We start from the raw sequence: 17,676 nt of genomic DNA on the forward strand, positions 1-17,676 counted from the left end.
TGATCTGGACAAATTGGAGAAATGGTCTGAGGTAAACAGGATGAAGTTCAATAAAGATAAATGCAAAGTGCTCCACTTAGGAAGGAACAATCAGTTTCACACATACAGAATGGGAAGAGACTGTCTAGGAAGGAGTATGGCAGAAAGAGATCTAGGGGTCATAGTAGACCACAAACTTAATATGAGTCAACAGTGTGATACTGTTGCAAAAAAAGCAAACGTGATTCTGGGATGCATTAAGAGGTGTGTTGTAAACAAGACACGAGAAGACATTCTTCCGCTTTACTCTGTGCTGGTTAGGCCTCAACTGGAGTATTGTGTCCAGTTCTGGGCACCTCATTTCAAGAAAGATGTGGAGAAACTGGAGAGGGTCCAGAGAAGAGCAACAAGAATGATTAAAGGTCTTGAGAACATGACCTATGAAGGAAGGCTGAAGGAATTGGGTTTGTTTAGTTTGGAAAAGAGAAGACTGAGAGGGGACATGATTGCAGTTTTCAGGAATCTAAAAGGGTGTCATCAGGAGGAGGGAGAAAACTTGTTCACCTTAGCCTCCAATGATAGAACAAGAAGCAATGGGCTTAAACTGCAGCAAGGGAGATTTAGGTTGGACATTAGGAAAAAGTTCTTAACTGTCAGGGTAGTTAAACACTGGAAAAGATTGCCTAGGGAAGTTGTGGAATCTCCATCTCTGGAGATATTTAAAAGTAGGTTAGATAAATGGCTATTAGGGATGGTCTAGACAGTATTTGGTCCTGCCATGAGGGCAGGGGACTGGACTCGATGACCTCTCGAGGTCCCTTCCAGTCCTGGAGTCTATGAGTCTATGAAGGGCAAAGCCACTCTAGTGGGGGTATCCACTGACAGGATGCTCACTACAGGGTCCTCGACCTCCAGGATCTCCTCCACCTGGAGGTTCATGTTGAGCGCTATCCTCCTGAGGAGGTCCTGATGGGCTCTTAGGTCTATTGGAGGCGGCCCCAAGGAGGAAGTTCCTGCCACTGCCTCATCTGGAGAAGAGGAGGAGGAAATGCCGGGGACGAGCGGGTCCTGTATGGCCTCTTGCTCTTGCGCTGGTTCCTGCTCCAGAGGTACTGGGGAAACCGGTGGGTGGACTAGCGCTTCTTCCGTCCCAGATGGAGGAGGACGGCTAACTATGGCCTCTGGTGTTCGATGCTCTGATGAAGCAGAGTGGGCCGGAACTAACGGAGCACCTTGGGCCTGGTGGTACGTCCAAGGTGTCCAAAAGGACCACTGGTGAGGTACTGGGTCCTGAAACTGGACTTCTTGAAAAACTCCAGCAGGCACATCGGAATTGCTGTCTTGGGCATAGTAGCTGTCCGCATAGGACGACACTGAAGTGTGTCTGGATGGCCATGGAGGAGCGGAGAAGCCCCGGGCAGATGTTCCAACGGACCTCGCTCCACTTCGTATTGGGGACTGGTGCCGGGAAGCATATCGGTACCGGGAGCGAGATCGGGACCTGCGACCAGATCGGTGCTGGGAGGTTGACCGAGATCTCGAATCCCGGCATCGTGAATGGCTTCGGACCTGGAGCGTCTGCAGGACTGCGATCATGAGTGGTGCTGATCCGCTGTGCCGACAGAGGGTGGTCTAATCAAGGTCGGTTTGCCTATGGATTGTATTACCCGCACTGGTGGTACTGGGGGTAGAGGCAGTACCGAGTCTGTCAAGGCGATCAGGTCCCTCGCCTCTGAGAACGTCTCCGGCGTGGACGGTATGGTGAGCTCTACAGCGGCACGCGCCGTGGAGCTAACAGGCGCTGGACTCGACGGCCCTTATGGGACTGGAATCGATAGTGCCGACTTAGTCGGTGCCACGGCGGGTGTCGGCGCTGGGCGATCCAACTTAGGCGCATTCTCTGGCTGCAGTGCGGGTGCCGCTGAAGAAGCAGGAGTCTTGGCCTTCCTCAACCTCGGAGAGAGGGAGCGGCGTGGAGCTGACTTCGGTGCCGGCGACGCCCGGTGCCAAGAAGCTTTGGCCGTACCGGTGTGGTCCGGTGCCAAGGAGGCGCTTCTGCTCACCGACTGACCAGCGCTCGGTGCCGACAGTGGAGGGGTGAGAGCCGCCTCCATGAGGAGCTGTTTAAGTCTGATGTCCCACTCCTTTTTTGTTCATGGCTTGAAGGCCTTGCAAATGGGGCACTTATCTGTCAAGTGTGATTCCCCGAGGCACTTCAAACAGGAGTCATGCGGATCTCCTGTCAGCATCGGATTGTGGCAGGCCAAGCACGGTTTGAAACCCGGTGAGCCGTGCATGGGCCCCGGCACCGGGTGCAGGGAAGGGGCTAATCCCCGAACCCCTCTAACTATTACTAAACTAACTATGCTATTAAAGAAGTAACGTAAGCATAACTATATATATATAAAAAAGGATTATAACTATATACACAGTAAAGAACGAGAAACTACGAGTAGCTAGGGAAGTGAAGGTCAGCTAAGCTGCGCTCCACTGTTCCAATGACTGACACGGGCGGTAAGAAGGAACTAAGAGGTGGCTGGGCCGGCAGGGGTATATATCCAGTGCCATAGTGGCGCCGCTCCAGGGGGCGCCCAGTCGACCCATCGAGTGTTGCTAGGGTAAAAAGTCTTCCGACGAACGTGCACATGGCACGCGCATACCTAACTGGAATGGATATGAGCAATCACTCGAAGAACAACGTAATGGTTCTTGTCTGTCACTGTATTCTGTTAATGCAGAGATCAAAAGTTGTTGCATTTAAATTAACTGTGAATGTAGTGATATCATTGTCTTCATTTCTCTTTGAAGTATATATTAAACTACCTGTAAATGGTGAGAGATAAGCAATTACCTTATGTAAAAGCATGTAGCTAATTACCAGTGTTGCTTAGGAAACAGAAGGTTACCTCAAAGACACTATTCTTTACCCAAGGAACACCTGCTATCAAGAGACTGACAATAGCCTGCCAGGGATCTATAAAAACTCTGAGGCCCTGATCCTTTCATCTCAGATCTGCTTAAGCTTCATCGGGGAAGTCTGAGTTGCAAGACTGAGGTCTCCATTTCCATTCTGGATCACCCTGACACTGGGCATTGGACTATAATGTAATGAACGGATTCTGGAAAGCAGGGCCGGCTTTAAGCCGATTCCCCCTGAATTCAGGCCCCGTGCCCCAAAGCAGAGAGCCTAACTTTTTAATTTTTACTCACACGGCGGTGGTTCGGGTCTTCAGTGGTACTTCGGCGGCGGGTCCTTCACTTGCTCCGGGTCTTCGGTGGCATTTTGGCGGTGGGTCCATCAGTGCCATGGAAGACCCGGAGTGAGTGAAGGACCTGTGGCCGAAGAGACGCCAAAGACACGGACCGCTGCCAGGTATTCAAATAGGGCCCCGCAGTTCCTAAAGCAGGCCCTGCTGGAAAGTATCCTTTGCAACTCAAACTCACCATCTCTGCTATGAAACTGACCTAAGAACTCTCTTTGTATCTGTATGTATAATGATCTTTTAACCAATACTCTCTTCTTTTTTTAAATAAATTTTAGTTTAGTTGATAAGAAGTGACTGTAAGTGTGTATTTGGGTAAGAGCTGAAATATTCATTAACCTGGTGGGTAATGTGTCCAGCCCTTTGGGACTGGCAGAACGTTTTATGTGATGAAAAAAATTTTCAGTCATCATATTTGACTTGGCTGTCTGAGTGGGAGCTCAAGACTGGGTTGCTTTAAGGGAGCTGTATTTCTGGTCTCTGTGTAGCCAGTAAGGTATTGTTGAAGATTCACCAAGCCAGCAACAGAACAGCTAAGTATTAGAATAACCACCAGTTTTAGGGGATTGTCTGCCCCACTCTTTGCTGTTTGCCCCAACTGAGCCATCTCAGCATCCCCCTCTCCTCCCCAGTCACACTTGCAAAAAGAAACTGATACATAATTCTGCCCATCTCCTCACTAACTGAAATAATAAAAACATCTTTTGATCAAAGGTTATAAAGGGCATAAAAGTTATAGAAAGACAAACCTCAAACACATTCTTGGTGATTCCAAGGAGACCATAGTATGCTGTCCCAGTTGCACCAGAATTCACACATATTTCACCAACTTCATCGGTTTTACATAGATAAGGAGTTCCATCCGCCTTCACAACACACACATTGGCTAAAGAGGAAGAGCAGGAAGGCAGCGCTATTATCATCTATGTGTATTTTGGTAAACTGGTAGACAGAAATCGGCCTGCTGCTAAACAAAGTAACATGATTAACTGAATTTTGATACTGAGCAGCTAAAGCAGAAACATTACACATAAACATTTGTCAAAAAGGAGGGTTTTGTAATAGAAATTTAAAAAGCATTTTGATAATCTGAGTAATGCAATCTCTGATTTATGTATTCTCTAGCTATGAAAACTACAAACTATCAAATCTCTAATTTCCCCCCCGCCCATTACATTCTAGGCCTCACTACATAATACCACAACCTCGTAGCATTTGCTTTTGAACATGAAGGCCAAAATACTATAATCCAGGGCAGCTGGTTAGGTGAATGAGGATTTATGTAGTATTAAAGACGACATGTTTAGATAATACCAATTACAAATTAATAATTCCTTTTGATTTACTGTTGCACATTTCATATTTGGAGACATTAATTCTTTAAATTAAATATGTGACACACACAAATTAGAAATGGAAACAAAAAATGATTAGGCCACTTTTATTCCCACTGCCAGTTTAGGATTGGTTCAACAGATTTTCCAGTACTTTGTCTCGTTTTCTTTCCAAGCATGCCAAGCTTCCCAAAGCTGTTGAGATGCTCTTTTGTAATCGAAAAGAACTCCACTGACATGCTGCCTAAAATTGCCTTTTCTCCATCAACTTCCATTACTTCATGCTACATCACCTGGTACCACCCTAAATAATCTTTCCTTTACAGTTTGTTGATATTTTCCATTCCTTAGATAAACTATGTTTAGCTGTTTTAATATTTCTTCATAAATCATCTCCTCTACTGCCTTATTCTTGTTGCCCTTCTATTAAGTCTCTTCAATTTTCTACACCATTCAGGTACTGAGGACCACAGAACTCAATGCCAATTTCCTGTGTGGTCTCATTAAAGTTCTCTACAGAAATTACCTCCTTCCTGCTCCAGGACACTTGTGTTTGAAAATCACAGCTCACAGTGGCCTTTTTTGCAGCAATCAGTGACTCTCTGCCTCTGAGGCCAACCATAGGTCTCTCAAGATACAGCTTCCATACAGGCTTATCTGCCTGTGCCAGCCTGCTGGGATTATTCTGCATTTCCCAATCCCTGGGAGAGTCACTATTTGACCGTGTCTGGGATGGGGTAGTACAAGATAACTCTCCAGCTGCGCAGGGGTGATGACGATGATGATAATGGAGCTAGCCAGCTCAACTCACCACCTCAGATGCAGAGGAACTAAGACCAGGATGGGAAGGCCTAGATGGGCAGTAGAGCAGCAGAGCAGCTGGAACCCTACTCTCACCCCATCCTTTGTTATCCAAACTAGGGCCAGGATGCGGGCAGGGCTGCTGTCTCTTCAAGGGGGCTATCCAGCTCTTTGTTGAAAAAGGGAGCAAAACCACAGTATTTCTGTATTCTTCTGCCGGCATGTTGGTTTCCAAAGATGGATGCTCGTGACCAGAAGTGATATAGGGATAAGTAAATTGAAATTGTGTCCATCATTTACTCCATGTGCTTGCACCTGTTACTGCTGCAGAGCCTCCTCTCCCCTGTCCTCACCTGCCCCCTGCAGCAGGGATTAGCGACTGACGACCCTTCCTCTACAGGGCAAGCACCCCTGGAAGGTATTTCTGTTCTTCCCTCCCTCTCGCCTCCAACGTGGAAGCACTGTTAGTGTTGGCTGCTGCTGCAGGCTCCAGGAGGAAGTTTCATTCCTTGCAGGGCCCCTTCTCCCTGGGGCCTCCCTCCAGTCCCCACGCTGAGCTGAGTCCAGCCCCCTCGACAGCACAGGCTTGCCGGGCCCTTTTCTCCACTTGCACAGGCTCCAGCTCTCCATTGCTTTGGGATCTCTGTAATCAGGGTGTGAAAGTGCTTCAAGCTGCATCTGTCTGAGCCAGCGTGTGGCCCTGAGGGGAGTGTTAACCAGGCCCAGGCCATGGGCTGGGCAGCAGCACCCATCTGGGTGTGTAGATTCTTTTCTGGGCTTCTGAAAATTTGAAATCGGAAGCCAATTCCTTAACGCAAGTCCCCGTCCGGTCCCATTACACCTTGCTCAGAGCACCCTGTGAAATTCTGTGTCTGTGGGGGGGGGGTCACAACCCTTGGAGCTATTCATAGCGTTTCTTACGGACACACGGGGTCTGGACACTCTTGGCCCCAGAGCAGGCTGCTGCGTAGATGGGAAGGGACGTGACAAGAGCCAGGACAAATGATGGGTATGTCCACACAGCAACAGCTGTGAATGGTCTAGCACAGGTAACAGCAGCAGTGAAGACAGCAAAGCATGGGCTAGTGATCCAGGTATGTACCCAAGCTCTGCACTTACACCCACATGGCGCTGCCTTCCCTGCTTCTGTTAATCTCACTAGCTGCATTCAAGCTAGCTCGGGCAGGCAAGCCTGTGCTCAGCTTCTCTCACAATCTGTCGCAATTTTCCAATTCGGTCTTTGAACAGGAGTCTTGAGGGGCTTAGGCAGCACTTGCTTCTCCCACTGTCCAGTAAGTGCTGAGAGAGGTCACTGAATAGAAACAGGAACATTCCCTCCCACATTGAATTTGTGTAACTCAGTCGCCAAGCCTGGCCTGGTGCAGGCAGAAACTAAAAACTTTGGTGGCAACTCAGGAAATGTCAATCTTCAGAGGACCTTTGCCCTTTGACCCTGCCGGCCTGTATCTGAACTAGGAGACCCTTAATTCACCCTAATGAAACTGAGTGTGAAAGATGAATGTGTCAGTTACCCACCAGTCTCCATCCTAATTTTAAATTGTCCACAGAATGATTATCATCAATAAATAGGAACTTTGGATCTGTTTATATGATAGCATCTAGCAACCCCAATAAGATAATGCTGCAACCAAAGCTTTGACATAGGACAAAGTTTGAACTACTACAGCGACAGCTCACCAGTTGCTAGGCAGGATGTACATGTCTTTCCAAGCCCTGCGGGCGTGGACTAGAAAATTGGGAGTTTTTAAGTTACACAGACGTACAAACCATTAGCTTCAGACTCAGCTATGCGTAAACCCATTTTCAGAGTCATAATCCTAATAAGTTCCAAATACAAGGCTGTTAAACAGACATTCAAACTGAGAATTAGTGCTTTACTACGGAATTAAAAAAAAAGTTCTTCAATTAATTCAAAAGCTATCTATAATACTTTCCTTAACAGGGATGCAGGTGAGAGTGCTGAGAATTAGACACACAGTGCAATGATCTATGCCCTATGGCCACACACAGACACCACAGTCTTCAGCTAGCCTGCATGCATGCCATGAGCAATAGCCTTGATTACCTTCCAAAAATGCATGCCTCTCTCTGTGGAGCAAGAGGACAATTCTATTGTCAGCAACGTTAAGTCTCACATATAGTCACCACACCTCTACTAAAAAGCAACACCACAAACAAGTGAGCAGATCTGATTCTAACCAGTAGAAGATAGTGATACACACACATTACTACAATACAATAGCCAACATAGGTCATTTGAGGACAAAATGACAGTGACAGATGCATGGTAGATGGGACAATTAAATATGTAGATATCAAACTCAATTAACTTTAAAAAGCTCATAAAACCAGCCTCCCCTAAAGCTCTAAAATAGGATAATCACTTCAGAGGACATTCCAATAACCTTTTGTATTTGTTTGTTCAATACACTAAGCACCTGAAAAGTAAACTCTTTGCTCAGACAAATAAGCTACATAATTTTCTGATGCAGCTATTCAAATACTATTAAATAGATGTATGCTGAAATATACCTTGTCCTTCTATGACACTGTCTATACTTGAGCCAATGGGAATATAGGAGTTGCTCAAATAAATTAATCTCCAATACCTCCGTCTGACAAGACAGAATAATGCATCAGTAATAGGCCCAGGTCCCTTCTAAATTAGGACATTTTAGCATTAAGACTGAACAGAGTAATTTCTCATGTTGGAGTGATGAGACGAAATTAGTTTTTGGCTGGAACTTGGCTGAGACTTCATATATATCCATTCAACCCAGCCCACTGCTTCTTAAACATCCAGACTTGCTATTAACGATCTGGATGATGGGAGAGATTGCACCTTCAGCAAGTTCACGGATGACACTAAACTGTGGGGAGAGGTAGATATGCTGGAGGGTAGGGATAGGGTCCAGAGTGATCTGGACAAATTGGAGGATTGGGCCAAAAGAAATCTGATGTTGACAAACTGGAGAAAGTCCAGAGTACAGCAACAGAAATGATCAAAAGTTTAGAAAACCTGACCTGTGAGAAAAAGGTTAAAAACTAGGCATGTTCAGTCTTGAGAAAAAAAGACTGAGGGAGGATGATAAGCATCTTCAGATACATTGAGGCCTGTTATACAGAGGACAGGGATCAATTGTTTTCCATGTCCACTGATGGCAGGACAAGAAGTAATCAGCTTAATTCACACAAAAGGAGATTTAGGCTACATATTAGGAAAAAAACTTTCTAATAAGGTTAGTTAAAATCTGGAACAGGCTTCCAAGGAAGGTTCTGGAATCCCCATCACAGGAAATTGATAAGGTTATACAAACACCTGTCAGGGATGGTCTAGGTTTACTTGGTCCCTTCCAGCCTCACATTTCCATGATTCTAGAGCCTGGATCTGTCAAACTTGGTAGGCTACCTACTTCCTTCCTATTCTGAAACAGATTTTTCCTTTGGATTCTGCGGATATTCACACCTGCACCTATATTTAGCTATATATTTAACTAGATCAGGCAAGGCAGAACTCAGTACTGTGAGGAACTCAAAGACTATATCGCTCAAATATCCTCTTATTTTCCCTTTTATGCAGGAACATTGCCAAAGACAGAAAGTATCAGTGAGCTTGTATTTAAAGACAATTTTAAAAAAACCTATACTACTTTCTGAGAATCAAACGTCTCAGTTCTCAAAAGGACAGAGCTTGGGAGAAGTTTAAAACAACCTGTTAAACGGTTTACCTGCCACCAAGATAGAGAGATTTACCCATTCAGAAATCTGGACTGCAGAGCTCAGCAAATTCCACACTCAGACTATGTGTTCCCATCATGACGACCAGTCAGGGCACTCTGCTTCAAATCATTTGGAAGACTAAAGTACAGAGCTCTTTGCCCTAGACATGACGGTTTGTTGGACATGATGAATATCCACGACTGAGGGTTTTAAATAGTCCATTCATTAAGCCAGTCAAACTTTTGCTTAAGCCACAAATAATTTTAGCTACTTGCAAATATGCTTTAAACTAACTGCCAAAATAAGGACAGTACAAAGAGGAACAATAATATCATCCTCAATTGGCAGATGAAAGAACTGGAAGGATAAGACAAAACAGCAGCTAGAATACACGGCATCTCTTAATGTTTTCTCTGTATTATATTTTTGTTATACCATTCAACCATCAAGTAGCTCCACTTAAGAAACACACAACAGTTTGCTACACTTTAATTCTACCAAGACACTGGTCCAGTGGAAGAATGAGTCAAAAGCAACATCTCCTCCCATTCCAAATGAAGATCAGATTAAAATAGTTCCCTCGTGTACTCAAATTTTTAATATTTAATAGATACTTTCAGACTGCTCTTAAAATATAGACTTTCAAGAATTAAAGCACACTTGCTAAGGCAGCGGGCTGTACAGCTGTAAAGCCATATTCCTCTAGGACAGAGTTCTACTTATTTGATCAAGCCAAAATACACAGCAACAACATCAGAAATTCAGTGGACTTCTCTTAAATATACATGAAGCATAATCGTCCTACCTCCAGGCATAACCTGACCAACATCCTGTACAGTGAGTACTGACAGTTTTTCTTCTGTATCCACTCTAATCACATTGTAACTCAAACAATTCATAGACAGCACTGCTTTCCCAGGGGGTGGCCCACCCAAATCTGGAGGTCTGAAAAACAAAGTAACATATCAAACCAACAGTGACACTGGGAATAGCTCAATGGCAACACATTCAACAAAGCAGCTCTGTGCAGTTCTGTCAGGGAAGAAAGTGTGTGGTAAGTTTAACCATAGTGGCCATATCAATAAGGAGACCAACTGAAGCTGGGCTCTAATTGATGTTATTTACAGTACTTCATCTACCACAGACCAAAAACCTTCCAGTGGTGTGGTCTAGTGGATACAGCACTTGACCAGGACTCAGGAGACTGGGGCTTGGTTTCTGGTTCTGTCACTGGCTGTGTGACCTTGGGCAAGTTGCTTCACCCTGTGCCTCAGTTTCCCCATCTGTAAAACAGGGATAATTATACTGACCTCTATTTGTAAAGTGCAATGAGACCTAGAGATGAAATGTACCATGTAAGATCTAGGTGGTGGTGATGGTAGTAACATTTTAATACGGAAGAAAGCCTTGTGATCATTTCTCTCTACTTATTTGTCTAGTGTTTGCATCCTGTAATGTGTGCTCCTATTTAAAAGCTGGTGTAACTCTTTAGTATGGGTCCTGTCATTGTGGGGAGAGGAGGATGTAAAACCATTAGTTCTCTAACCAAATGGGCAATCTCCCACTGGGAAGATAAACTGAAGCCAGTCTGAACTTTTGGAGGAATGCATTCAGTTGTGTGCACACTCTGAGTACAGCTCGCTGGAGACTGCCAATTGCATTGTGAGACAAATTTCAAGGTTTTGAAATCTGTTCTTATTCCACATTGGAACAAACCCAAAACCTTTTGAACGTTTTTTGCAAAATGGAACAGCATTGAACCATCTGTTTTCCAGATCAAGACAGTTAAGTTTTCAATTCAGGGGTTTCCCTCACTCACTGGAAACTGAGCCCTAAACCTCAGAAACCTTCCCAACTAAAACGTCATTGAAATAGATACCATTTTCTTGAAAAGTATTTTGACAAAAAAATTGTCAAATAGGTTCCTATCTGTGACTCTGCTGAATAATCACATCAGTTTTCACTGACTACAAAATTGTTATTTTCCCTTCCCTAAAAGTGCTCCTCAGAGCCCTTTAGATTCCCAATGGTATTTTTTAGATTGTTAATTTTTTTTTAATTACTCATGTTATATAGATGTTAACATTTTGGAGAGAGGAAGCCATTTAGCTAAAGACCCAATAGCCTCATTCCTTCAATTAAGGTTATTACAGAGCTCACACTCAACACCCTGGAGACCTCCTACAAAACCAGGGAAGATCAGACTTGACACTACTGAAATTTCTGAAGCAGACGCAAAACCAAAAAAACCTCAGTTATTTCATCTGTATTCATCGTAAAGCTGGGGGAAAGGGCACAAGGCCAATTTCACAGGTAATCTTGAAAAGGAAATACTGAGCAAGCCTCAGGTGAGCCTCGCTAATGTGTGTCTTTTGGGTAACTGGGAGTTGTACTGTGCTTGTCTTTCCGCCTCACCCCCAGTCTGAACAGAAGAGGTTACTCAGATTGTGCAGAGAGATGTCTCTCTCTGTGCGTGCTACACTCCAGGTGCACATGCACCTCTCAAGCCTTTGACCAGAGCGTTTCAGTTAGCAGTGTCCGTTTGGCCTGCGCATGTACCCTATGGTTCCTTGTGCTGGGCTACCTGCCTGTTCACACATGGGCAGAATAGTGGCAGGTGTCTGCCACACTGTCGTAGCTAGATCTAGTGGCGTCTCGTTAATGGGCAATGGCACCCTGGCGGCTGTTGCTGACTGCAGGATGTCCAACAGTTTGTGTTGAGAGTCCTGGACTCCTTCATGTGGAATCTGAAAAGCATCAGGTACCCTCTTTACGAGGCCTTGAAATTGCTGAAAATTACCAATCATGGAAGATGGCAGAGGCATAACAGCTTCACCCAGAAACGAGGATGAAATAGGTGCTTGAGAGATGGCATCCTTACTCTCCCTGGCCACCAGCTCCTCAAACATCTCTGCCTGCCGGGGCGCTGCGGGGAGAAGAGGGCCGTACAGCTCTAGTCTCCAGATAATATGGTATCAGTGGTCTGGCAAATTGTTTTTGATAGGCAGCCCAGGGGTCTCAGTACGGCTGTGTGTGCGCGCGCATGTGTGTGTGTGGGGGGGAAATACGGGAGAGAGGGTGGCATGCAGGGTTGATTCCACCACTCTTGATAATGATTTGATTTTCCCTGTGATTTCAGAGAATGGGCTCCTGAAAGGATATGTTGGAGAAATTAAAATAGAAATAAAGGAGACCAACTGGACGTCTTTCATCCACCTCCATCTTATCCAAAGGATACTCCTGGGGAAATTGTGTGCCACTGCGCATGCACAGAGTTTATGTCCTCTGCAGATTTATTTGCTTCACTGCAGAAAAATGACTTTCTGACAGGGAAGCAAAAAGAAGCTGCAAGACCAGTCATGCACCACTCAATTAGCTGCATCTAGACCCCCGCCTCACCAAGCCCCATTCCTCCAGCACCCAGCTCCCTCTGCTGAGACCCCCACACCCAGACCCCTTTGCTGAGCCCCAACCACTTTCACCTGGAAGCCCCTGCACCTGGAAACGCCCCCACAAATGAGCGTCTGTGCATCCAGATCCCCCAACATCCAGACCGCCCACTGAGCTGCCTGCACCCAGATTGGCATTTTCTCCATGGCATTTTGGGCTGTATAAGTAGGGGCATTGCCAGCAGATCGAGGAATGTGATCATTCCCCTCTAGTCGACATTGGTGAGACCTCATCTGGAGTACTGTGTCCAGTTTTGGGCCCTATACTACAAGAAGGATGTGGAAAAATTGGAAAGAGTCCAGCAGAGGGCAATAAAAATGATTACAGGGCTGGAGCACATGACTTATGAGGAGAGGCTGAGCGAACTGGGATTGTTTAGTTTGCGGAAGAGAAGAATGAGGGGGGATTTGATAGCTGCTTTCAACTACCTGAAAAGGGGTTCCAAAGAGGATGGATCTAGACTGTTCTCAGTGGTGGAAGATGACAGAACAAGGAGTAATGGTCTCAAGTTGCAGTGGGGGAGGTTTAAGTTGGATATTAGGAAAAACTTTTTCACTCAGAGAGTGGTGAAGCCCTGGAATGGGTTACCTAGGAAGGTGGTGAAATCTCCTTCCTTAGAGGTTTTTGAAGGTCAGGCTTGACAAAGCCCTGTCTGGGATGATTTAGTTGGGAATTGGTTCTGCTTTGAGCAGGAGGTTGGACTAGATCATCTCCTGAAGTCCCTTCCAGCCCTGATATTCTATGATTCTATGAGATTGTCCCACACAGAATCCTCTCGCCTGGATTCCCCCCCCCCACTGATACCCTCCCCTTTCTGCCCAGTTGAGCCTGCCTGCCCCACATGTGGTGCAGAGGGGCAGAGCCCCAGGGTTTTTTAGGGGGTAGGCCCAGGCCTTGTGCTGTGTCAGGGTCTGATGCAGCCTCACCATTGAGTCTGTGTCCCCAGGGTAGGGGGGGAACACTGGGGAAGCTGCAGGGTGATCTCCCACCTTCATGCAGCAAGTGGTATGCGCTCCTCACTGCCATGCTGGAGGCTCTATTTATTTATTTATTGACAAATAAAACTTACAGAATTTTGCAGAATTAAAAAATATTGTGCTCAGAATTGTTAATTTTTTGGCACAGAATGCCCTCAAGAAAAAAAGGAGAAGCACTTGGAGAAAATGGTAGAGTACTGTGGTACTGGATAGTTGTAGTCCAGAGATTGGGGCCTCAGTTCAGAGAGACACTCTGTACCCAGGGGGAGCAGGGACTCTGGGTCATCCGTTATAGAGAAATCCTTAGCATATCTGAACTCCTGTGGTACCGAATAGGGGATCGGTACTGATGCAGTACCAATACCACAGTCACCGAAGCCAACAGCCACTGCTGGTGGGTGAACTGAAGTAGACACTGATGGTGTCTGGTGCCATTGCTTGCTTGGTGCCAAGGACACCGCATGCCTGGGTGCTGACGGCTGGGTTGAACTTAATGGTGCCAGTCCCAGGTGTCTATACTTGCCCTCTTTGCTGCTAGAAGATACTTAGGTCCTGCCAGAGCCACGTGTCTCATTCATGCTCTGGGACTTTACGGCCCCGCTGGTACCAGAGGAGGAGTGCTTTGACTCAATGGTACTGAGTCAAGAGATTGAGGCTTTGGAGATGGTAGATCTCACCAAGGTCCTGGTCTTTTTTGAAGATGGCACCCTTAAGGTGACACTCCACACTCCTCTTTTTGGAAGCCTTCCCCTAGGCATTCAAAGTTTTCCCTATCTTAGGGGAAGCCTCTGCCGACTTAGCTCTGGATCTGTCCAGAGACAGATGTACTGGGGGGTGTCTCCTAACTTGGCTCAGAAGTTGGCCTGTGATTAGCAGTCTGAGTTTAATCTCTGTTTTTCTTTGCCCTGGCCTTGAGGGCTAGGCAAAAGTTGCACTTCTGGGAGATGTGAGACTCCCCCAAGTAATGGACACAGTCAGAGTGGCCATCGTTTACAGGGATAGCCTCTTGGCAGGAAAGGCAACATTTGAAACCTGGTGAGCCAAGAAAAAGAATAAGTCTCCCCAAGGGGAAAGAGGAATCAAACAATCCTCTCACTACTTATCTAACTATAACTATAACAACTAACTACAGAAACTATTTAAACCTCTGTTGAAAGACTAGAAAAGCTGAGGCATGCTCAAGGCAGACACGCTAGTGTTCCATCTCAAACTGCGGCAGTTGAGAAGGAACTGAGAATGGTTTGCACCACAGCCCCATAAGGCCTCGGTATCTGGCACCAGGAGGACCAGGGTACATCTGTGGGCTGGACAGACACTGCTAACTGAAAAATCTCTAAGCAAGGCTATGAGCACTTGAAGTGGAGTTCCCATGGGGACATTACTTGAAGAAGAGCATACATTTAACACCTAGGCAAAATGTATTCAGTTAAATTCTCACTAAATATAATACCTGCGAATAGCAACAGTTAATGCCTCTGAAGAACTGGCACAGGGACAGATAACTTCTGGTCTCAAACCTCTGGACTGAAATACGTTGAGGAATGCATCACAGGAAGATATTGACCCTAAATACAATAAATCACAAAATGTGAAAAACATGCGTGATTCTTGCAAGGAGAGGTAATACTGAAAAAAATTCATTTTGCCCTAATAGAATTTCCATATTTATTTTTACCTGTGATTTAGCTGTAGAATATTCAAGTATCCTCACACCAGATTTAATCAAGTCATACTTTTGACAGATTATTCTTTCGAGAACAGCATACCCCATTAGCATTTAGGATTTTGTGTGGCTCTGTTGCCTAACAGTCATGCCCAGATATTCACAGGCAGTTAGTTATTGCTGCACTTGGCAGTTCAATGCCTAACCAATTTAAGAGTCTACATCTCATTTTCAAAAGGGCTTTTGGCACTTAGGACCCTAAAATCTATTGACGATTGATGGAATTTTGGCTCCTAAGTGCCTAAAGCCCTTTTGAAAATGAGAATTAGACTCCTAAATCTGTTAGCTATTGCATTGCTGAGCACAACCATTCAATTCCTTTACAATATGGTCCTTAATCATTAACAATTCATTCACAAAGTGAAATCATAGTGGAGAAACTCTCCCTGCAAAGGCAAAGTTAAAAATCATGGAATTCTAGTAAAGGTACAAATGATCAGTCATTAAAATTCTGAAAATTGCCTCTTATAAAGTTTCCTGTAGATATCACGTGTATGCATCCTGGTCCCATCTTCTAAAAATCATTACGTGATTCTGAAAAGCTTCATTTGTGTTCAGAACTCTATGTCAAATCCATGTGAAAAAATGACACATGGGCCCTGAGCTTTTTTATTTTAAATTCCATTGTATTGTAGCAGGGAAAATTTTCCAGCTAGCACACTTCAAAGTTCATGTTACATTTGTAAGATGGATCAAGTCATTCTGTATTGCTCTTGGGCCTTATACTACCATCATGCCTCAATCACTGAGAAATGCACTCCTGAGTTGTGTGTGATTGTTTGAGTATTAATGGATGGTAAAAACAGTATTGTAGGTAGTTCTGTGGGTACATTTTTCAACATTTTATTACAGAATAAATGACCTAATGTTCTAAGCATCAGGTCTGAAATATCTAAACTCTTTGGAACCACACATTTAATTCTCACAAGATCAGTTCAGCCTTTCTTCCTTCCACAGTAAATAAACTGACTTCCTACACAACATCATTTCTGTGAGATCTTTCAGCTATTTCATTCCTGGTCACTCTCTGTAGATGTTAGAGATCTCTTGGAACTCTTTATGAGAGCCAAGTTTTTCCCTGATGTCCTTGGTCAAGAACTGTCCCACTCTGCTCAGTTTTGCTGTCGATCAGCTGTTCTCCTGGCTGCTGAGCTCCCACACTCAGGTTTGCTCACCATCAGTGAGACAGGCACTGTAAATAACTTGCAATGTGCTTCCATACACCTGGGGTTGAAAGAGGCTATAGACATATAAAATATTATCCCCAAACTTACATGGATTAGCTCCATCTGCCACTATCAGCATTCGTAAAGAGCTGAGGTTGACATCTCTTTGATCCCGCTGAGCCAAAAGCGACCAGTGCATATCACGTGATTTTACTACAGCTACACAGGCTGAAAGTAAAAAAAAAAAAAAAATTATATATATATATATATAAAAAAACCAAAGTAATTATTTTAAATAGGCCATGTGTAGGGGGAACACAGTGGACATATTGTTTCTTGTTAGGAGGGCGCTAAGCCTTGCCTGTCATGCATCCAGAAATATTTCTATAAAAAAATTATTTGCTATGTAACTAAACTATGAAAAAGTGAAGTTGGTTGAACTGCCAACAGCACTTCCTGATCAGACCATCTTTTGAGGAGACAGTTGTTGAGGTAGGGAAAAACTTATTCCTAGAAAACGGAGGTAGATGGCTACAAACACCATAATGTTTGAGAAAAACCCATGAGACAGAAGAAAGCCGAAAGGTAGAATCCCGTTCTGGTAGGGATCATGCTCAAGTCGCAAAATGAAGAATTTTTTTGAGAGAGGGATGAATTGCTACCTGGAAGTATGCATCTTTGAGGCTGAGAGTCACCAACCAGTCCCCAGACGCCAGAGAGGAAATTATAGCTGCAAGGGACTCCATTCTGAATTTCAGATGTCTGACTTACTTGTTCAGTTGTCTGAGATCTAGTAATTGCCTCCAGCCTTCGTCTTTCTTGGGTTTCAGAAAATACCTTGAATAGTGTTGAACTGGTTCTATGGCCTCTAGACTTAGGAATGATGTGATCTCCTGTTTTAGCAACTGATCATGAGAGAGGTCTCTAAAGAGGGATGGGGAAGGGGAGGCCGACTGGAGGCAAACTGGATCATATAATCAGAAGTAATGGCCTCCATTGTCTGAGATTATAGGCTCCCATATGTGTTGGAGGGGAGTGGGGATGGGGGAGAGAGAGAGAGAGAGTCCAAACTCAGAAAAGGGATGGAATGGTGAAGTTAAGAAATCCTGACTATTGAGTGGTTCAGACTCTTGATCAAACCACCAAAACTGGTGTTTGGAAGATGTTAATGGCAGGGATGAAGCAGCTGAGGAAATGGTTTGGTTTTTTTTTTAGAAAATCTCAACCTCTTAGCTGGTGATT

General features: G+C 44.8%; 1 protein-coding gene across 7 annotated transcripts in view; it reads right to left on the reverse strand.

Annotated features, from left to right (window-relative positions):
* DIP2A (disco interacting protein 2 homolog A) overlaps window positions 1-17,676 on the reverse strand; it is a 213,732-nt gene that overhangs the window by 47,836 nt on the left and 148,220 nt on the right. For all 7 annotated transcript variants that reach the window (XR_004002532.1, XM_030579396.1, XM_030579397.1 and 4 more), the window contains 4 exons: window positions 16,543-16,662; window positions 14,996-15,110; window positions 9,924-10,063; window positions 3,992-4,128 (listed from right to left, as the gene is read on the reverse strand). Coding sequence is in view for 6 of the 7 variants with exons in the window: in XM_030579396.1 (XP_030435256.1) it covers window positions 3,992-4,128; window positions 9,924-10,063; window positions 14,996-15,110; window positions 16,543-16,662 (512 nt within the window). In the remaining variant the exon portion in view is untranslated. The remainder of the gene's footprint in view (window positions 1-3,991; window positions 4,129-9,923; window positions 10,064-14,995; window positions 15,111-16,542; window positions 16,663-17,676) is intronic.

Source organism: Gopherus evgoodei, chromosome 11 (genome assembly GCF_007399415.2).
Source record: "Gopherus evgoodei ecotype Sinaloan lineage chromosome 11, rGopEvg1_v1.p, whole genome shotgun sequence".
NCBI lineage: Eukaryota > Metazoa > Chordata > Testudines > Testudinidae > Gopherus > Gopherus evgoodei.